The 23,342-nt window shown below is 42.7% G+C and overlaps 1 protein-coding gene across 1 annotated transcript in view; it reads left to right on the top strand.

The window, feature by feature from the left end:
* Positions 1 to 23,342, top strand: part of LOC106569167 (solute carrier family 22 member 23) — a 90,096-nt gene that overhangs the window by 18,008 nt on the left and 48,746 nt on the right. Inside the window, exons 2-3 of the mRNA XM_014140221.3 lie at positions 13,136 to 13,239; positions 13,719 to 13,873. Coding sequence (XP_013995696.2) covers positions 13,136 to 13,239; positions 13,719 to 13,873 — 259 coding nt within the window. The remainder of the gene's footprint in view (positions 1 to 13,135; positions 13,240 to 13,718; positions 13,874 to 23,342) is intronic.

Here is a 23,342-nt window from a genome sequence, read left to right as displayed (position 1 = left end):
TGGGGAACTTCAGTTTCAAATGAGAAGGAAATACAGAGTGCAAACTCAGTCCACCTGTTCCCAAATTAAGAACATTGTTTTATTCGTTCAAGGGCTGTCCTCGACTAAAATAAATCTTGGTAACCTGAAAGTCGTCTGTCCTTTCACCCAATCGAATGGTCAAAATTGTTAAAAGTCTATTTTTCCATATACAGTTAAAGTCGGAAGTTTACATACACCTTAGCCAAATACATTTAAACTCAGTTTTTCACAATTCCTGACATTTAATCCAAGTAAAAATTCCCTTTTTTGGGTCAATTAGGATCACCACTTTATTTTAAGAATGTGAAATGTCAGAATAATAGTAGAGAGAATGATTTATTTCAGATTTTATTTCTTTCATCACATTCCCAGTGGGTCAAAAGTTTACATACACTCAATTAGTATTTGCTAGCATTGCCATTAAATTGTTTAACTTGGGTCAAACGTTTTGGGTAGCCTTCCACAAGCTTCCCACAATAAGTTGGGTGAATGTTGGCCCATTTCTCCTGACAGAGCTGGTGTAACTGAGTCAGGTTTGTAGGCCTCCTAGCTCGTACATGGTTTTTCAGTTCCGCCCACACATTTCCTATAGGATTGAGGTCAGGGCTTTGTGATGGCCACTCCAATACCTTGACTTTGTTGTCCTTAAGCCATTTTGCCACAACTCTGGAAGTATGCTTGGGGTCATTCTCCATTTGGACGACCCGTTTGCGACCAAGCTTTAACTTCCTGACTGATGTCTTGAGATGTTGCTTCAATATATCCACATCATTTTCCTCCCTCATGATGCCATCTATTTTGTGAACTGCACCAGTTCCTCCTGCAGCAAAGCACCCCCACAACATGATGCTGCCACCCCCGTGCTGCACAGTTGGGATGGTGTTCTTTGGCTTGCAAGCCTCCCCCTTTTCCCTCCAAACATAACGATGGTCATTATGGCCAAACAGTTCTATTTTTGTTTCATCAGACCAGAGGACATTTCTCCAAAAAGTACGATCTTTGTCCCCATGTGCAGTTGCAAACCGTAGTCTGGCTTTTTTATGTTGGTTTTGGAGCAGTGGCTTCTTCCTTGCTGAGCGGCCTTTCAGGTTATGTTGATATAGAACTGTTTTACTGTGGATATAGATACTTTTGAACCTGTTTCCTCCAACATCTTCACAAGGTCCTTTGCTGTTGTTCTGGGATTGATTTGCAATTTTCGCAACAAAGTACGTTAATCTCTAGGAGACACAATGCGTCTCCTTCCTGAGCGGTATGAAGGCTGCGTGGTCCCATGGTGTTTATACTTGCGTACTATTGTTTGTACAGATGAACATGCTACCTTCAGGCATTTGGAAATTGCTCCCAAGGATGAACCAGACTTGTGGAGGTCTGCATTTTTTTCTGAGGTCTTGGCTGATTTCTTTTGATTTTCCCATGATGTCAAGCAAAGAGGCACTGAGTTTGAAGGTAGGCCTTGAAATACATCCACAGGTACACCTCCAATTGACTCAAATGATGTCAATTAGCCTATCAGAAGCTTCTAAAGCCATGACGTCATTTTCTGGAATTTTCCAAGCTGTTTAAAGGCACAGTCAACTTAGTGTATGTAAACTTCTGACCCACTGGAATTGTGATACAGTGAAATAAGTGAAATAATTGAAATAATCTGTCTGTAAACAATTGTTGGAAAAATGACTTGTGTCATGCACCAAGTAGATGTCCTAATCGACTTGCCAAAGTGATAGTTTGTTAACAAGAAATTTGTGGAGTGGTTGAAAAACAAGTTTTAATGACTCCAACCTAAGTGTATGGTAACTGCCGACTTCAACTGTATAGACACACTCTATGTGTTTTAATAAAATAACTATATGCTTTGAGCTTGTCTGATGCTTTCAAACTTCTTAGGGCTCGGTGTCCTTCTAGCGGGACACCTGTTGACAACATCCGGTGAAATTGGAGGGAGCGCAATTCAAATAAATAATCGTAATATTAAACATTCATGAACATATAAGTATCTTGTATCATTTAAAAGTGCGGACAACTGCATTGTTCGATTTATAATAGGCTTTACAGCGAAAGCATACCATGCGATTGTCTGAGGATGGCGCCCCACATCAACATATTTGTCAACCAGCACAGGCTTCACAAAATCACAAATAGCGATTAAATAAATCACTTACTTTTGAAAATCTTCCTCTGTTTGCAATCCCAAGGGTCCCAGCTACAACATGAATGGTCGTTTTGTTAGATAAAACCCTTATTTTTATCCCAAACAGTCTGTTTAGTCGGCACCATCGATTTCAGTAATCCACTCGTTCAACATGCAGACAAAGGAGTCCAAAAAGCTACCTCTAAACTTCATCCAAACAAGTCAAACAACATTTCTATTTAATCCTCAGGTACCCTAAAATGTAAATAAACTATAATATTTCATACGGAAAGTAGTACGTTCAATAGGAAAGCAAAATTAGTAGGCGTGCGCCCTCTCCCGCGTGCGCCCTCTCCCTCGCACACCGAAAGACTGATATTGTTCCGGTACTCTCTTCACCAAAACTTCAAGTTCTTGCTCATTTTTCAAAAAACAAGCCTGAAACCTTGAATAAAGACTGTTGACATCTAGTGGAAGCCATAGGAATTGCAATCTGGGAGACAGAATTACATAGGACCCATAGCTTTCCATTTTTAGAGCCTTGGGTCTAAAAACAAATACAATTCTGGTTGGTTTTTGTTCGGATTTTACCTGCCATATCAATTCTGTTATAGTCTCAGACATTATTTTAACAGTTTTAGAAACGTTAAAGTGTTTTCCATTTCCATTTTAGTCATTTAGCAGACGCTCTTATCCAGAGCGACTTACAGTAGTGAATGCATACATTTCATCTCATACATTTTGTTTTTCTTTTTTTTCCTTTTTTTTTCTCCGTACTGTTTCCAATACATTTCCAATACATCTTTAATACATCTTTCCAATACATATACAATACATGTTTCCAATTCATGTTTCCAATACATGTTTCCAATACATGTACAATACATGTTTACAATACATGTAAAACACATGTTTACAATACACGTTTACAATACATATACAATTCATGTTTCCAATACATATAGAATAGGCCGTCATTGAAAATAAGAATTTGTTCTTAACTGACTTGCCTAGTAAAATAAAAATAAAATAAAAACATATACAATACATGTTTCCAATACATGTACAACACATGTTTCCAATGCACGTTTCCAATACATATACAATATATGTTTACAATACATGGTTACAGCACATGTTTACAGTCCATATGTAATACATGTTTACAATCTCTTCCAATAGGGTGTCATTTCAGATGGTAGTCCTAGACTCTCCTCATCTCCTCCAATAGGATGTCATTTCAGATGGTAGTCCTAGACTCTCCTCAACTCCTCCAATAGGGTGTCATTTCAGATGGTAATCCTAGACTCTCCTCATCTCCTCCAATAGGGTGTCATTTCAGATGGTAGTCCTAGACTCCCCTCATCTCCTCCAATAGGGTGTCATTTCAGATGGTAATCCTAGACTCCTCTCATCTCCTCCAATAGGGTGTCATTTCAGATGGTAGTCCTAGACTCTCCTCATCTCCTCCAATAGGGTGTCATTTCAGATGGTAGTCCTAGACTCTCCTCATCTCCTCCAATAGGGTGTCATTTCAGATGGTAGTCCGTTTTCTAATACTCATACTAACCACACTAACCGTACTATTTGTGACGTGATTTGAGTATATAGTATGCTTATTGGTCATAGTATGATATAGTTTAGTATGCCAAAAGTTCCCGGATGTCGTACTAAATTCGCCAAAATATTAAGTTTACACGCAGAGGACACTACTTCCGTACTTTCGGTCCCATAATGCAATTCTTCAGGAAATGGGCGGGGCTTCTCATCGTTTTCAGATTTCAAGAAAATGGCGGAAAATATGTTGCTGAAGTCGAACGAGAGCGGATACAAATTCATTGCTTTAACTAATTATGACAAATGTGAAGAAAATTTTGAGTATTGTAATAAAGTAATGACTTTTCAAATAACTTACCTTACACATTATATTGGCTGACAATTTGCTAGCTACGCTGTCCTTACGAACCACATATCATATCATTACAGCTGTATGTACCGGTATGTTAGCTACCTACCTAACGTTACAGTAGTTGGCTACTTATACATCAACGTGCCAGTATATTAACTATAGGTTAACTAACTACTCAACGTTTATTGACTTGATTATTCCCGTCATTCTTAGCTTAGCTAAATGGTATAGTCGTTGTGCTTTCGTAAATTCTCTCTGGCTCTACTCCGATTTCAGAGCATCTCGCCTGAGAGACCAGAGCGCAGAAAAATGAATTTACGAGCCGCTCAACACCCGTTGAATATGACCGGTGTCAGTAAACGTCGGCAAAAAACGCGTAATTAAATTGTTTCCAGCAGCACCAGAAAGCTCAAATCAACCCTACTCCTCCGCCTGAGCGTCCAGCACTCCAGATTTAATTGAATAACACACCCAAAGTTGAACAATGTCTAACTAGTAATTTGTTACGCTAACTAGCTAGCAAGAGGTTTTCTATCCAATGCTACCAATTATATGCATATCCTGGCTTCTGGGCCTGAGTAACAGGCAGTTTACTTTGGGCACGTCAGTCAGGCAGAAATTCAGGAAACTAGACCCTATCCTATGTGTTTTAATAAAATAAACGATATGCATTGAGCTTGTCTGATGCTTTAAGCTTATGGTTTGATGCTTCAAGGGAACCAGAGATCTAGATAACCAGAAGATTCAAACCTTAACCTGTCCCGACCATCCTCCTGCCGCTCCTACTGGCTTTTTCAGATTCTGCCATTAATCTCCTGAAGTTGCCGGTAATAGGCTACACAAGGAGTCGGCAATCTTTCTCATGTGGAATGCCAATTTATCTTACCATTTCTACTGATCTGCGTGCCAGTAATGGTTTTCATAGGCAAATTTCCTTGAAATTATTTAATTTAATATATAATAACATCTTCATATCTGAAAATCATTGTCATGTGGTTAATAAACATTCTATCCAAATCTAAATGAAAATTATACAAATCTAAAAATTAAATTCTATTGCCATTGCCATTGCCAACAATGTAAAAATAGCCTACGTAAAGCCAACAAATACAAACATTGCAGCCTGCAGGTAGAAAATATCCTGATATAAATGAGTATGATATATATCACATTGGCTACATATGGCCTGTCTGCAAGGAGCTTGAAACATTGCATCAGTTGTACAGTGTTTCCTCCGACACATTGCTGCGTCTGACTTCTGGATTAAGTGAGCAGTGTGTCAAGAAACAGTGAGGCCTGGCAGGGTCGTGTTTCGGAGGACGCATGGCTCTCGACCTTTGCCTCTCCTGAGTCCGTACGGGAGTTGCAGCTATGGGACAAGACTGTAACTACGAATTGGATATCACGGGGAGAAAAAGGGGTACAAAAATTATTACAAAAAATAAACTATTCACTTGGATCTGGCCTGAAACTTGCACTAACTAACTTGAAATATTGTATAAAATATTCTGTTCCCTCAGAGTTTCCTGCCCCAGTGAGCTCAGGACAGACATCAGCTGTAGGCCATTTGCACAAGGGATAAGAAGCAGTGCTCAACTTGGGCAGGAGTTCACCAGAGCTGAGTACCGGCACCTGAAATGTTCTACTGCTTGAGCTCCTGTTCCTCTCATAGAATATTAGCTTAAAAGTATTGTAGAGCTCCTGCACCTAAATACAAACGTTACCAGCACCCAAAATGAGTACCAGAACCTATTTCTCTCCAAGTTAAGCACTGATAAGAAGTAGCCAGGTTGGCCTATTTTATGACGTTTCCACTGGATCAGAGCATGACATTTTTCCCTTTCACGCTGAGTGGTTATGGAAAGGGAGAGAGCTGGAAAGATTTTACAACTACATTGAGGATCTACTGTAATTCTCAATGGATGTAAAAACAGACTTTGTTTCCTTGCTGTTTGAGGTGAAGAAAACATTACTCTGAGAAGCTCCACAGGTCATAGTTGGTGATGCATAAAGCCAATCAGAAATATTATCTGATCCCCCTACTTCTATGCGTGCGCGTCCTTACTCAACATTGACAGGATCGCTCCAAACAAAACACAATACTAAATTGACAAAACTCGTAAATGGAATGAAAATAAACGAAAACTTATTTCTCTCAAGTGTAGAATAGGTTGTGCACTCTGCAAACAACGTGTCGACTTTGACAATGAAAACAGGAAGACTGGAATAATAATATTGAATGCATTAACATAAATTACTGTAACCAAAGTAACAAACATTGTAGATTAGAAATGCTAGGAAATAACGGTACATTTACTACTGGTGATATATGTATTGTGGAATTAACAGACACTGACAATCAAACGCAAACAATTCACACAATGAAGTTCTGAAACAATGAATGTGCAGAAATTAGCGGGAAAGAGCGCATTCTGGAGAGAGAAGTGCATTGTGCATCTGGGCGCGTTGTCAATCTGACGTCTGCCTTGGCCAGGTGATACGACCTCAGCAGAAGTCAGGGCATTCATACATCTTGCGCTTCGCAGAACAGTGCAGAGCTGTTGTCAAGAAAGTGAGTTTGTATTTTCTACCGTCAACCAATCATGTCAATATGGCGCTATACAGAGCCCTCCACGTTGTTACAAAATTTGGGAGGCGCATGGCGATACGGAGCTGGATTTGGCCTCTGCATGCCTCTGCAGGCTCGAGCATCAATTGGCTTTTAGTCTAGGCCTCCACAATGGATTAGTTCACTGAGATGGCCACACACACACACACACATATATATATATATATATATTTGTTACTGCTCGACTAAGACAATCTCGGTCAACCAACAGCCTAACGATCAAACAATCGACCAGTTCGAGCCATTGCATTCACGTTTACCAGAAATCAAAAAGCAATGCTTAGTAATGGATGTGCTGTTTGGTACTTTCCAACGCTGTGTCTTTGGGTATGTATTGGCTAATCTCAGAACTTGGAACCAAATCTTGTGTGTGCTTGTCTGTCTCTGTTGGCTAACCAGAGCTATACTCCGGGTGTCACATCGATAGACAGACATCCCATGTGTCACACACCTGTCACCATCACGCCCCAAGCTTACACACCCTCTCCTTGACTCTTATATCCCTCAGACAGCTGGGAGCACAGAGGAGGCTCCATTCCAGACCAGAGTACCAGGAACCCAGTAACCCCAACAGCCTGCCTCTCAGTACTGTTTACTCACAGCTGCATTGGGCTGAAAGTGTGGGGTGATAGTGGAGTGGATAAGTCAAACAGATTTGGGGTGACATTATCATCATTGACTAAAGTGGATTTATTCTGTATGTATTGTACACATAATTTACATGTAGACTTGAATCAGTAAAGGATTGATTTATTAGACATACTCTACATATATCTACTTCAGTTCCCCCTAAGGTTTTTTCCCAGCAGCGGTGGCAGAGTTATCGGGGGGATGAATGGGGTCTAGCTATTTTTTGCACTGTACTTTATTTATCAATGTTTGATTGATTTGTCCAAAGTGGGTTCATTCTGTTCACACATGTATGCACCTACAATTGTATTCATCCACAAATAATATAAAAATATGAGCATGGATGAAATGCTAATGCAAATCAGCTGTAGTGGCAGAGCATACTTTGCATTCTTGGAAGCCTACTACTGATGGGCAGAGGACTACATTACACAGCCAGAGGAAGAGTACACAGGCATGGGGGGGTTGAAGTGGGGGTATACGTCATTATAGACGACACACAGAGGGCAATCTAGGGGAAGGGGAAACGCAACATAATAGGCTACAGTACATTTACATGGTTGAACACTTTTAATGGAGGCTTTAAATCAATGGTTAGTCTCTCTTTATGTTTTAAGGCGTTGTTAGCAAAGTGGGATGTCGGTTAGGGAAACTGGATTGAGATCAGGGGTGTGCTGCCTGGTTCAAATCCAATAGGAAGTTAGCTAGAATGCTCTTGTAGCTCTGAGTTAATGTTCCCATACAATCTGACAAATAATGTATATGCTTCATGTCGTTATTAGATATATTGAGTAACACTCTGGCTGAGACTAGTCTGAATACAAAATGGCTGATGTGAATGTGTTGTTTCTCCGTATGCCATAGTTTGTCTGCCCTCTGTTTTTTTTTTTTTTTTAATTTCACCTTTATTTAACCAGGTAGGCTAGTTGAGAACAAGTTCTCATTTGCAACTGCGACCTGGCCAAGATAAAGCATAGCAATTCGACACATACAACAACACAGAGTTACACATGGAATAAACAAAACATACAGTCAATAATACAGTAGAACAAAAGAAAACAAAAAGTCTATATACAGTGAGTGCAAATGAGGTATGTTAAGGCAATAAATAGGCCATGGTGGCGAAGTAATTACAATATAGCAATTAAACACTGGAATGGTAGATGTGCAGAAGATGAATGTGCAAGTAGAGATACTGGGGTGCAAAGGAGCAAGATAAATAAAATAAATACAGTAAGGGGATGAGGTAGATAGATGGGCTGTTTACAGATGGGCTATGTACAGGTGCAGTGATCTGTGAGCTGCTCTGACAGCTGGTGCTTAAAGCTAGTGAGGGAGATATGAGTCTCCAGCTTCAGTGATTTTTGCAATTCGTTCCTGTCATTGGCAGCAGAGAACTGGAAGGAAAGGCGACAAAAGGAGGAATTGGCTTTGGGGGTGACCAGTGAGATATACCTGCTGGAGCGCATGCTACGAGTGGGTGCTGCTATGGTGACCAGTGAGCTGAGATAAGGCGGGGCTTTACCTAGCAGAGGCTTGTAAATAACCTGTAGCCAGTGGGTTTGGCGATGAGTATGAAGCGAGGGCCAACCAACGAGAGCGTACAGGTCACAGTGGTGGGTAGTGTATGGGGGTTGGTGACAAACGGATGGCACTGTGATAGACTGCATCCAATTTGTTGAGTAGAGTGTTGGAGGCTATTTTATAGATGACATCGCCGAAGTCGAGGATCGGTAGGATGGTCAGTTTTACGAGGGTATGTTTGGCAGCATGAGTGAAGGAGGCTTTGTTGCGATATAGGAAGCCGATTCTAGATTTAAATTTGGATTGGAGATGCTTAATGTGAGTCTGGAAGGAGAGTTTACAGTCTAACCAGACACCTAGATATTTATAGTTGTCCACGTATTCTAAGTCAGAGCCGTCCAGAGTAGTGATGCTGGACGGGCGGACAGGTGCGGGCAGTGATCAATTGAATAGCATTCATTTAGTTTTACTTGCATTTAAGAGCAGTTGGAGGCCACGGAAGAAGAGTTGTATGGCATTGAAGCTCGTCTGGAGGTTAGTTAACACAGTGTCCAAAGAGGGGCCAGAAGTATACAGAATGGTGTCGTCTGCGTAGAGGTGGATCAGAGAATCACCAGCAGCAAGAGCAACATCATTGATGTATACAGAGAAGAGAGTCGGCCTGAGAATTGAACCCTGTGGCACCCCCATAGAGACTGCCAGAGGTCCGGACAACAGGCCCTCCGATTTGACACACTGAACTCTTTCAGAGAAGTAGTTGGTAAACCAGGCGAGGCAATCATTTGAGAAACCAAGGTTGTCGAGTCTGCCAATAAGAATGTGGTGATTGACAGAGTCAAAAGCCTTGGCCAGGTCGATGAATACGGCTCCACAGTAATGTCTCTTATCGATGGCGGTTATGATGTCGTTTAGGAACTTGAGCTTGGCTGAGGTGCACCCATGACCAGCTCTGAAACAAGATTGCGGAGAAGGTAAGGTGGGATTCGAAATGGTCGGTAATCTGTTTGTTAACTTGGCTTTCGAAGACCTTAGAAAGACAGGGGAGGATAGATATAGGTCTGTTGCAGTTTGGGTCTAGAGTGTCATCCCCTTTGAAGAGGGGGATGACCGCGGCAGCTTTCCAATCTTTGGGAATCTCAGACAATACAAAAGAGAGGTTAAACAGGCTAGTAATAGGGGTTGCAACAATTTTGGCAGATAATTTTAGAAAGAGAGGGTCCAGATTGTCTTTTTCAGCTCTTTCAGAACATCAGCTATCTGGATTTGGGTGAAGGAGAAATGGTGGGGGCTTTGGCGGGTTGCTGTAGAGGGTGCCGGGCAGTTGACCGGGGCAGGGATAGCCAGGTGGAAAGCATGGCCAGCCGTAGAGAAATACTTACTGAAATTCTCAATTATAGTGGATTTATCGGTGGTAACAGTGTTTCCTAGCCTCAGAGTAGTGGGCAGCTGGGAGGAGGTGCTCTTATTCTCCATGGACTTTACAGTGTCCCAGAAATCTTTTGAGTTAGTACTACAGGATGCAAATGTCTGTTTGAAAAAGCTAGCCTTAGCTTTCCTAACTGCCTGTGTATATTTGTTCCTAACTTCCCTGAAAAGTTGCATATCACGGGGGCTATTCGATGCTAATGCAGAACGCCACAGGATATTTTTGTGCTGGCCGAGGGCAGATAGGTCTGGAGTGAACCAAGGACTATATCTATTCCTAGTTAAAAAAAAATTAATGGGGCATGCTTATTTAAGATGGTGAGGAAGGCACTTTTAAAGAATAACCAGGCATCCTCTACTGACGGGATGAGGTCAATGTCATTCCAGGATACCCCGGCCAGGTCGATTAGAAAGGCCTGCTCGCAGAAGTGTTTTAGTCAGAATTTGACAGCGATGAGGGGTGGTCGTTTGGTCGCAGACCCATTAAGGATGCAGGCAATGAGGCAGTGATCGCCGAGATCTTGATTGAAAACAGCAGAGGTGTATTTTGAGGGCGAGTTAGTTAGGATGATATCTATGAGGGTGCCCATGTTTACGGATTTGGGGTTGTACCTGGTAGGTTCATTGATAATTTGTGTGAGATTGAGGGCATCAAGCTTAGTTTGTAGGATGGCCGGGCTGTTAAGCATGTCCCAGTTTAGGTCACCTAGTAGCACGAGCTCAGAACATAGATGGGGGGCAATCAATTTACTTATGGTGTCGATGGCACAGCTGGGGGCAGAGGGTGGTCTATAGCAAGCGGCAACAGTGAGAGACTTGTTTCTGGAAAGGTTAATTTTTAGAAGTAGAAGCTCAAATTGTTTGGGTACAGACTTGGATAGTAATATAGAACTCTGCAGGCTATTTTTGCAGTAGATTGCAACACCACCCAATTTGGCAGTTCTATCTTGGCGGAAAATGTTATAGTTAGGGATGGAGATTTTAGGGTTTTTGGTGGTTTTCCTAAGCCAGGATTCAGACACGGCTAAGACATCCGGGTTGGCAGAGTGTGCTAAAGCAGTGAGTAAAACAAACTTAGGGAGTAGGCTTCTAAAGTTAACATGCATGAAACCAAGGCTTTTACGGTTACAGAAGTCAACAAATGAGAGCACCTGGGGAGTGGGAGTGGAGCTAGGCACTGCAGGACCTGGATTAACCTCTACATCACCAGAGGAACAGAGGAGAAGTAGGATAAGTGTACGGCTAAAGGCTATACGAACTGGCCGTCTAGCACGTTCGGAACAGAGAGTAAAAGGAGCAGGTTTCTGGGCATGATAGCATAGATTCAAGGCATAGTGTACAGACAAAGGTAAGGCAGGAAGTGAGTACATTGGAGGTAAACTTAGGCATTGAGTAATGATGAGATAGATATAGTCTCTAGAGATGTCATCGCATATGTAGGAGGGGGAACAACATGGCTGGTTAAGGCATATTGAACAGGGCTAGAGGCTCTACAGTGAAATAAGACAGTAATCACTAACCAGGACAGTAATGGACGAGGCATATTGATATTAGAGAGAGGCATGCGTAGCCAAGTGAACATATGGGTCCAGTGAGCGGTTGGGCTGGCTGGGGACACGGCGATTCAGACAGTTAGCAGGCCGGTGCTAACAAGCTAGCAGATAGTAGGTCGGGGCCAACGAGCTAGCAGTTAGCAGACCGGGTTAGCAAGCAAGCAGTTAGCAGACCGGGTTAGCAAGCAAGCAGTTAGCAGACCGGGTTAGCAAGCAAGCTAGCAGTTAGCAGACCGGGGCAAGCAAGCTAGCAGTTAGCAGACTGGGGCTAGCAAGCTAACAGACTGGGGCTAGCAAGCTAGCAGACCGGGGCTAGCAAGCTAGCAGACCGGGGCTAGCAAGCTAGCAGACTGTGGCTAGCAAGTTAGCAGAACAGGACTAGCAAGTTAGCAGAAGGGCCTTTGGGGGACGTCGCGATGGAGGTAAGTCTGTTTTTTGCCATCTTCGTGCGGTGACGTCAATAGACCAGTCATGGATTAGTAGGGTTCCAAGAAGCTCTAGGTAGCTAGCAGGCCACGGTGAGCAGAATGGGCCTTCAGCGGACGTCGCTCCTGAGGGGCCTGTTGGAATCCTCGGGCAGATTATGTCGGTATTCCAGTCGTAGAGGATCGGCGGGGTTCCATGCCCCGTACCGGCAGTAGAAGGGGTCCGGATATTGTAGCCCAGGAGTGGGCTTCGGTGGTAGCCCAGGAGCCCTAGCCAGGCTAGCTTCAGGCTAATTGGTGCTTGCTCCGGGATGGAAATGCTAGCCAGGAGTAGTCACCCGGGATTGCGTTTAGCTAGTTGCGAAGATCCAGATGAAAATGTTCAGAGTTTGCGGTAGGAAACCGGGGATATGGAGAGAAAAAAATAAGTGTTATGCTCTGGTTTGAGTCACGTTGTACAGACTGGCGAGAGCTTTTCCGACCTGAAGGTTAGCTGATGACTGCTAGCAGTGGTTTGCTGACTGATAGCTGGTAGGTAGTTAGCTGTCTTGCTTCAGTGAGGGATTCCAGATCCGAAGTGAAGAGAAATACTTTAGAAAAAGAACAGATCCACGCCACATTGGGTGAGGCTGGTTGCAGGAGAGTATTTAGAAGTTGAAGTTTAGGAAAATATTTAAAAAAGATATGCGAAGAAAAAGATATAAAAAGATATACACGACAGGACAAAGACGGCTGACTGCTACGCCATCTTGGAACTATGTGTGTTTGCTACTTTGTGTGAGAGTCTTTCAGAGGAGTTGGGATAAAGCAGAAGACATGTTTCCATTTGACATTTGTGTTAATTAGACAATCCAGTAACCTTCCTCTGTTCTTCTTCATCTTCTACAGTGGAGTCTGGTGTGTGACTCGGCGTGGAAGGTCCACATCGCTAAGTTCTCTCTGCTGGTGGGATCCATATTCGGATACCTGGTCTTTGGGGTCCTGGCAGACTGGTGAGTTTAATTATTCACTATTACATAATAAGTTGTTACATAATATCTTTACTACATAATAAAGTTATTACATAATATATTTTCATAGACATTTCGTTCAGGAGTTTTCAGTATGTGTCTTGTTAATGCCCTGAAACAATACCCTAAGGGACAGACTTCAAAGGCTTTAGCTTGTATTGTTAAAATATGGACAAGTAATTATGGATCTTTCCTACTGTATTTGTGCTTCATTCTCTCTCTCTCTCTCTCTCTCTCTCTCTCTCTCTCTCTCTCTCTCTCTCTCTCTCTCTCTCTCTCTCTCTCTCTCTCTCTCTCTCTCTCTCTCTCTCTCTCTCTCTCTCTCTCTCTCTCTCTCTCTCTCTCTCTCTCTCTCTCTCTCTCTCTCTCTCTCTCTCTCTCTCTCTCTCTCTCTCTCTCTCTCTCTCTCTCTCTCTCTCTCTCTCTCTCTCTCTCTCTCTCTCTCTCTCTCTCTCTCTCAGGTTTGGTCGCCACCCGGTCCTAATAATCTCGGTCCTGTTCATGCTGGTGTTCGGTCTGACCGTGGCCTTCTCGGTCAATGTTCCCATGTTCGCAACGCTGCGCTTCTTCGAGGGCTTCTGCTTGGCAGGCATCGCCCTCTCCCTCTACATCCTCAGTAAGTCCTCAGTAAGTCCTGCAGACCTACTACACCATGCTATTCTGCATGCCTTCGCTATACTGTACAGTCCATTGATTTATCTGTTAGGTGAGAATTTCTATTAGCTCTTTAGTAATGGATGTGCTGCTGTGTGGTCAGTGGTTGTTTCCCATAGCCTTGTCTTTGTGGAGTGTGTTATAGTTAGTAGACCCCCATGTCTTGAGTTAGGATTCACATTCTATATATTGTCAAATGGTGTTGCTGTATGCCTTAAAGTAAGGAAATCCCCTAGTCATGAGGTGTACAGTGCGTTTGGAAAGTATTCAGACCCCTTGACTTTTTCCACATTTTGTTACGTTACAGCCTTATTCTAAAAACAATGAAATATTTTTTTTCTCTCATCAATCTACACACAATACCCCATAATGACAAAACAAAAACAGGTTTTTAGACATTTTTGGAAATTTATAAAAAATTGAAAACTGAAATATCACATTTACGTAAGTGTTCCGACCCTTTGCTCAGCACTTTTTTGAAGAACCTTTGGCAGCGATTACAGCCTCGAGTCTTCTTGGGTATGACGCTACAAACTCGGACACACCTGTATTTGGGGAGTTTTCCCCATTCTTTTCTGCAGATCCTCTCAAGATCTGTCAGGTTGGATGGGGAGTGTCGCTGCACAGCTATTTTCAGGTCTCTCCAGGGATGTTTGATCGTGTTCAGGCTCTGTCTGGGCCACTCAAAGATATTCAGAGACTTGTCCCGAAGCCACTCCTGCATTGTCTTGGCTTTGTGCTTAGGGTTGTTGTCCTGTTGGAAGGTGAACCTTTGCCCCAGTCTGAGGTCCTGAGCACTCTGAAGCAGGTTTTCATCAAGGATCTCTCTGTACTTTGCTCCGTTCATCCTTCCCTCGATCCCAGTCCCTGCGGCTGTTGAAAACATCCCCACAGCATGATGCTACCACCACAATGCTTCACCATAGGGATGGTGCCAGGTTTTCTCCAGACGTGAGGCTTGGCATTCAGGCCTAAGAGTTCAATCTTGGTTTCATCAGACCAGAGAATCTTGTTTCTCATGGTCTGAGAGTCTAGGTGCCTTTTGGCAAACTCCAAGTGGGCTTTCATGTGCATTCTACTGAGGAGTGGCTTCCGTCTGGCCACTCTACAAAAGCCTGATTGGTGGAGTGTGCAGAGATGGTTGTTCTTCTGGAAGGTTCTCCCATCTCCACAGAGGAACTCTGGAGCTCTGTTAAAGTGACCATCGAGTTCTTGATCATTTTCTTTCCTATATGTTTTTTATTTCACCGTTATTTGACCAGGTAGGCCAGTTATTTTATTTCCCCCTTTATTTAACCAGGTAGGCTAGCTGAGAACAAGTTCTCATTTACAACTGCGACCTGGCCAAGATAAAGCAAAGCAGTGTGACACAAACAACAACACAGAGTTACACATGGAATAAACAAACGTACAGTCAATAACACAATAGAAAAAGTCTAAATACAGTGTGTGTAAATGGTAAGGTAATAAGGAGGTAAGGCAATAAATTGGCCATGGTAGTGAAGTAATTACAATTTAGCAAATTAACACTAGAGTGATAGATGTGCAGATGATGATGTGCAAGTAGAAATACTGGAAAGACTAGTGTGCAAAAGAGCTAAAAAGTAAATAAAACAATATGGGGATATGAGGAGTAGGTAGTTGGATGGGCTATTTACAGATGGGCTGTGTACAGCTGCAGCGATCGGTAAGCTTCACAGATAGCTGATGCTTAAAGTTAATGAGGGAGATATAAGTCTCCAACTTCAGCGATTTTTGCAATTCGTTCCAGTCATTGGCAGCAGAGAACTGGAAGGAAAGGCGGCCAAAAGAGGTGTTGGCTCTGGAGCGCATGCTACGGGTGTTGTTATGGTGACCAGTGAGCTGAGATAAGGCAGAGCTTTACCTAGCAGAGACTTATAGATGACCTGGAGCCAGTGGTTCTGGCGGCGAATATGTAGCGAGGGCCAGCCAAGGAGAGCATACAGGTCACAGTGGTGGGTAGTATATGGGGCTTTGGTGGCAAAACAGATGGCACTGTGATAGACTGCATCCAGTTTGCTGAGTAGAGTGTTGGAGGCTATTTTGTAAATGACATCGCCGAAGTCGAGGATTGGTAGGATAGTCAGTTTTACGAGGGTATGTTTAGCAGCGTGAGTGAAGGAGGCTTTGTTGCGAAATAGGAAGCCGATTCTGGATTTAATTTTGGATTGGAGATGTTTAATATGAGTCTGGAAGGAGAGTTCACAGTCTAGCCAGACACCTAGGTATTTGTTGTTTGTCCACATATTCTAAATTAGAACCGTCCAGAGTAGTGATGCTAGTCGGGCAGGTGCAGGCAGCGATCGGTTGTAGAGCATGCATTTAATTTTACTAGCGTTTAAGAGCAGTTGGAGGCCACAGAAGAAGTGTTGTAAGGCATTGAAGCTTGTTTGGAGGTTTGTTAACACAGTGTCCATAGAAGGGCCAAATGTATACAGAATGGTGTCATCTGCGTAGAGGTGGATTAAGGAATCACCCGCAGCAAGAGCAACATCGTTGATATATACAGAGAAGAGAGTCGGCCCGAGAATTGAACCCTGTGGTACCCCCACAGAGACTGCCAGAGGTCCGGAAACAGGCCCTCCGATTTGACACACTGAACTCTATCTGAGAAGTAGTTGGTGAACCAGGCGAAGCAGTCATTTGAGAAACCAAGGCTGTTGAGTCTGCCGTCATCTCCCTGACCAAGGCCCTTTTCCCCCGATTTCTCAGTTTGGCAGGGTGGCCAGTTCTAGGAAGAGTCTTGGTGGTTCCGAACTTCTTCCATTTAAGATTTATGGAGGCCACTAAGTTCTTGTGGACCTTCAATGCTGCAGACATTTTTTGGTACCCTTCCCCAGATCTGTGCCTCGACACAATCCTGTCTTGGAGCTCCAAGGACAATTCCTTTGACCTCATGGCTTGCTTTTTGCTCTGACATGCACTGTCAACTGTGGGACCTAATATAGACAGGTGTGTGCCTTTCCAAATCATGTCCAATAAATACAATTTACCACAGGTGGACACCAATCAAGTTATAGAAACATCTTAAGGATGATCAATGGAAACAGGATGCACCTGAGCACAATTTCGAGTCTCATAACAAAGGGTCTGAATACTTATGTAAATAAAGTTTTTGCGGTTTTTATATTTATAAATGTGCAAACATTTTTAAAACTCTGTTTTCGCTTTTTCATTATTGGGTATTGTGTGTAGATTGATGAGGATTTGTATTTATTTAATCCATTTTAGAATATGGCTGTAATATGGAAAAATATGGAAAAGGCCAAGAGGTCTGAATACTTTCCGAATGCACTGTAAGTATGTTGTGAGGGCCGGAGTGTGTTTTTTCCAACATATACTGTTAGTTCAAGTTGCCTATAAAGTGTTAAAACAGGCCTCTGCATCACTAGAGATGACCGCAAGCGTTTCAGAAGGAGCAGTGGATACCTACTGGAGCCTCATCGAGAGATATACCTGTAGTGCCTAATTTTTCCTATGCGTTTCATGTAGATGCTGTTACAGCAGCTTCCATAGGTCCAAGCTAGCTGTGTTTTCACTTATCCCTGTTGCCACCAGCCCAGGCCTCTGCATTGATAGAGATGACTACAAGCATTTGTACTTGTGTGGAAACCTAGCTTGTGTCCGAAATGGCACACTATTCCCTAGATAGTGCACTACTTTTTGACCAGGGTTCTACCTTTTACCAGTGCTCTGTGTCAAAAGCATATAGGGAATAGGTTGCCATTTCAGCCGCAGCCCTAGCCTTTCCAATGTGGGTCATGTTTGTGCAAGGTCAGCAGAGGGTTAGAGGCTGTTGAATATGTACTTAACACAGAGGGAGGTTGGAGAATGTCAAAGGCCACTGTGTAGGCGTAGCAGAAATACTGTACCCGCAACCTGTCTGGTCTACTACATGGATTACTGGCAGAGCAGTGTCAGGCTCACACTTTCGATGGGGTCAGTTAAAATAGGTTTGTTTTGGTCCGGGTTTGTTTTGTTGTAGTTCTAGGAAAAACGACACATGGCATTGCTGGTAGACAGAGAGTGGAAAGTTATCAAGAGCGTGTGTACCTGTGAAGTCAAATTCACTTGATCAAAGAGCCTTTCAGTGTAATGTAGCCTCTGATAGCATACAACTTCTATTTTAGAGGGCGTGACCTCCTTATGAGGAGGTATCAAATGACAGAGAAGTGCTGTCTTTCCACATTAGGGTTATTCTTTGGAAGGCTCTCTGAAGCACAATCAACCTCACTCAGCCAAATAAAAAATTTTCCTGGGTTTGTCCTCTTATTACTGCTAATCAATAGACTGACAGATACTGAGGGAAACGGAGGAGGGGGGATATTGATAACCTGTCTGCTCCACTCCACTCCTTGGGCTTGCCGACTACAGCGCTTCAGTGGTACTGTGTGTACTGTACACTCCATAACAGTCACAGAGAGATGAATCCTCATTGCCGTTGAATGGTGACCTTTTCTCTCCACAGTAAAGGTTTGATGAGCAATAATCTGCTTTAGACAGCCGTTCCAGTCGGTCCTGCCGCTTGTTACCGTTGAAATGCATTTACCCAGCTAGCGAAGCAGGGGGAAGGGGGTGGGGGGGGAATTAATAGCGTCCTGATAACTAGCCTTGCGGTTGATGCCCAGTACAGTCCCGCTGTACAATAGATCCCTAAAAGCCTCTTTGGCTGCAGTAATTGTCTGTCGCAGAGGAAGGGGGGGACAGAGGGCGGCAGAGGAGCCCTCAATGTCCTTGTCATTCTAACTTAATCCATACTGTCTACCTTGAAAAGCCTTGCAGCTTGCCCAAAATAGAGCACTGGGATTGGTCGGTACTGAGTGGAGCAGAGTGGAGGGGTTGGATGAATGCGGAGACTAGAGGGGTTCCTGGCTGTTCAGAGGTTGCGGAGAAAAATAATAGTTGTTGTGTAATGGGGCAGACGTTTTAAAGCGATGATGAGGTGTCAGACTGATGAGTCTTGACTCTGATTGGGGTGTTAAGAATGCAGATTGATTGACGTGTACAGTACATGCTTCTGTAAATTTTTTCCATCTGATTTCTGTCTCCTTAGCTTATTGTAATATATTGCAGGGTCCAAGGCCATGTCCAAAATCTGTCTTGTCTACTACAATTACCAAAACTATACAGAACAGATATATAAACCAAACATGCAACAATTTCTTTTTTTTACTGAGTTAAAGTTATTTTAAGGAAATAAAATAAAGTAATTAAGCCCTAATGTGAAAAGATTTGGCATGGGCAATCAGATCCTCAAAAGGTTCTACAGCTACACCATCGAGAGCATCCTGACTGGTTGCATCACTGCCTGGTATGGCAACTGCTCAGCCTCCGACCGCAAGGCACTACAGAGGGTAGTGCATACGGCCCAGTACATCACTGGGGCCAAGCTTCCTGCCATCCAGGACCTCTATACCAGGCAGTGTCAGAGGAAGGCCCTAAAAATTGTCAAAGACTCCAGCCACCCTAGTTATAGACTGTTCTCTCTGCTACCGCAAGGCAAGCGATACCGAAGCGCCAAGTCTAGGTCCAAGAGGCTTCTAAACAGCTTCTACCCCCAAGCCATAAGACTCCTGAACATCGTCCGTCCGTCCCCCCCCCCCCCCCACAGTTTTACGTTGCTGCTACTCTCTGTTTATTATCTATGCATAGTCACTTTAATAACTACCTACATGTACATATTACCTTGACTAACAGGTGCTTCCGCACATTGACTCTGTATCGGTACCCCCTGTATATAGCCTCGCTATTCTTATTTTACTGCTGCTCTTTAATTATATATATTTTTTTTCTTTTTTTTTTTTACTTATCTATTTATTTATTACTTTTTTTACTTAGCAGGTATTTTTTTAAACTGCATTGTTGGTTAGGGGCTTGTCAGTAAGCATTTCACTATAAGGTCTACTACACCTGTTGTATTCGGCGCGTGTGACTAATAACACTTGATTTGATTTTAATCTATGGATTTCACATGACTGGGAATACAGATATGGATCTGTTTGTCACAGAAATCTTTTTTTTTAAGTAGGGGCGTGGATGTCACATCCTGACCAGTAAAAGGGGTTATTTGTAATTGTGGTTTGGTCAGGGCGTGGCAGGAGGTGTTTGTTTTGCATGTTTCGGGTTTTTTTGGTTTATGTTCTACATTTTCTATTTCTATGTGTTTATCTAGTTTTCTATTTCTATGTTGGGGTTTTGGTAATGACCTCCAATTAGAGGCAGCTGGTTGTTGTTGTCTCTAATTGGAGGCCATATTTAGTTGGGTTAGTTTTCTCTGGTGTTTGTGGGTGGTCGTTTCCTGTATAGTCTGTGCACCTTACGGGACTCTTTTCGTCGTTTGTTTTGTTTAAGTGTTTTTTTTCTTCAATAAATAAGAAGATGATCAATATACCCGCTGCATTTTGGTCCACTCCTTACGACGCCCGTTACAGTGGATCAGAAAACCAGTCAGTATCGGGTGTGACCACCATTTGCCTCATGCAGCGCAACACATCTCCTTCACATAGAGTTGATTAGGCTGTTGATTTTGGCATATGGAATGTTGTCCCACTCCTCTTCAATGGCTGTGTGAAGTTACCGGATATTGACAGGAACGGGAACACGCTGTCGTACACGTCGATCCAGAGCATCCCAAACATGCTCAATGGGTGACATGTCTGGTGAGTATGCAGGCCATGGAAGAACTGGGACATTTTCAGCTTCCAGGAATTGTGTACAGATCCTTGCAACATGGGGCCGTGAATTATCAATTTGTAAGTCGCTCTGGATAAGAGCGTCTGCTAAATGACGTAAATGTAAATGTAAATTATCATGCTGAAACATGAGGTGATGTGGCGGATGAATGCAACCACAATGGGCCTCAGGATCTTGTCACGGTATCTCCGTGCATTCAAATTGCCACTGATAAAATGCAATTGTGTTCATTGTCCGTAGCTTATACCTGCCCATACCATAACCACACCACCACCATGGGGCACTCTTTTCACAACATTGACATCAGCAAACCGCTTGAGATATCTGTGGCGTTGTGTTGTGTGACAAAACTGCACATTTAAGAGTGGCCTTTTATTGTCTCCAGCACAAAGTGCACCTGTGTAATGATAATGCTGTTTAATTATCTTGGCAAAGGAAAAAATACTCACTAACAGGGATATAATCAATTTAATAGAAATAATCTTTTTGTGTGTCTGGAAAATGTATTTCAGCTCATGAAACATTGGACCAACACTTTACATGTGGCGTTTCTATTTTTGTTCAGTGTACATACTGTGTACTAATCATATACTACATACTATTTAGTTTGAAAAATATGAAAATGTATGCACTCACTACTTACTGTAAGTAGCTCTGCTAAATGACAAAAAATACAAATGTAAAACGTGGAACGTACTGTTTAGTAAAATTGATTGCAGTAAGCAACAAAATATTAACATACTAGGCTTACCCATACTGAGAATGTGTCATCTAATGTGCAATTGCGTTGTTTCCGCCATTCGTTCATTTTTGTACACTGCGTGACCTCATCTGATTACCAACTGTTGTAAAGCACACCTGGGTGTGAAAAGAAGCTTCTCTTCCTCAATAGTGTGCAGGGAATTCTACTTGATCAAAAACCAATTTTCTAAATTTCACAAACTATGAAATGTTCTATTTTTGCATACCCAAAATGGTTACTAATTAGAACACAAGTATGGGCATTCAGACACGGCCCCTGTGTTTAACCTCCACCTCTGTGTGTCTGTGTTTGATAATTGCTTTGGTTGTTTACATACCTTTTGCAGAGTCATCTCACTGTTTGCTGACTTGATACTGTGTGTGTATGGACACAATAAAATTGAGGCCCAGTCTTTCTTTCTCTGTCTGTCTGTCTGTCTGTCTGTCTGTCTGTCTGTCTGTCTGTCTGTCTGTCTGTCTGTCTGTCTGTCTGTCTGTCTGTCTGTCTGTCTGTCTGTCTGTCTGTCTGTCTAGTCTCCACATCTCCGCCCTCTGTCTTTCTCTCCTGTTTTTCCGCTCATTATCAACTGCCATCCAGTGATTTCTGAGTAAATACTGTAGAATGTATGTACGCTTTAAGGTGTGCCACTAAATCATTCAGGAAACTCTCCTCAGGCAACAGTGATAAAAGACTATGTACGTACCCATTACATTTCATTCTCCGTCAGTGTTGTTGAGCAACACACACCAGACAGGCAGAGCAAGGAGATGGGGATTTTCCATCAAGATTACCTGCTAATTGGTCGGGACTACATTATCTGACCACTTCTTAAAACTTTCATACATTCATTGTTATCATTTTTTTATTTGTTAGAATCAATAGTGTAACTAGCAAACCCATGGTGGGCCTAGTATATTTGCTTCAAAGATTTGTCTAGATAATGCCTTGAGCTCGCCATTCATGTTTTAGTTTTCAAATTCGTACCAGTACAGTTTGTAATAATCGCACAATGTAATGTGTGTCGTTTTTTTCTCTCTACGGAGTTAGCTCGCTAGCCAAGTCATTGAAGTTGAGTCTGTTGTAAGCTATATTGTGGTCTGTATTGTTGGTCATATCGTTGAGGTGGTAGTAGTGATATACTTATGGTCACATGCTGTGTCACCATCTTCCCTCTGCCTCTGTGTATGTTGTCAAAACTCCACTAATGCTGGTGCTAATAAGGCTGGTCTTATTGTAATTCAAACCCTACATCACTATAGCTATACTACTGCTATGTATAGTATAGGCATCTTTAGACTTTACAAAAAGAGTATGTTCACAAAAACACAAGCATTCAGGGAAAATTGAAGGAATTGTGGTAGCCTCACAGGCCAGGCATCTAAACTCTCATATCAGCACTGCTGTTAAGAGACACGAATTGTGAGGAAACCTGTGAAGAACAGTGGAGCAAGGGAGTGACTGTATATTAAAGATATGTTGTTGTAGTAATGTCACCTTGCCTTGCAATCTGTGATTTCCCACATCAATGGCATTCTTCCCTTCCTCCTTTTCCCAAAGTGTGGCAGTGAGTAAGTAACGATAATCCTGGTGGACTGATTTACTTTGCCAGTTGGTCACACACGTCGGTCTAAACAGAGAGACTGTAATCCAGGTAAAACTCTGCGGTGTTCACTGTCAACAAAGTGACATTTCCCCATGTAAACCACCATGTAAGCTACTGCGTCTGGTTTCATTCTACCTAGACACAGGACGCAGTGCTGTACCATAGAGCTGATTGACGTTGACAAACTCTGTGTGGCTCATGTTCTCCTCTAGTCACACACAGAGACACAGTGACTCAAAACGCTCTGGAGTGTGTATGACAGTGATTCCCCTACCATTACATAAGTAGGGTTGGCCCTTCCATCTAGCTTCCACCTGTTATTCACAGACTGAAAGTATTTCACATGGTATGTTTGGGCCCTGAATAGGCTTG

Source organism: Salmo salar, chromosome 14, assembly GCF_965601325.2.
Source record: "Salmo salar chromosome 14, fSalSal1, whole genome shotgun sequence".
In the NCBI taxonomy this organism is placed as follows: Eukaryota; Metazoa; Chordata; class Actinopteri; order Salmoniformes; family Salmonidae; genus Salmo; species Salmo salar.
Note: the sequence above shows the minus strand (reverse complement) of the source record. Positions and strands in the feature narration are given on the sequence as shown.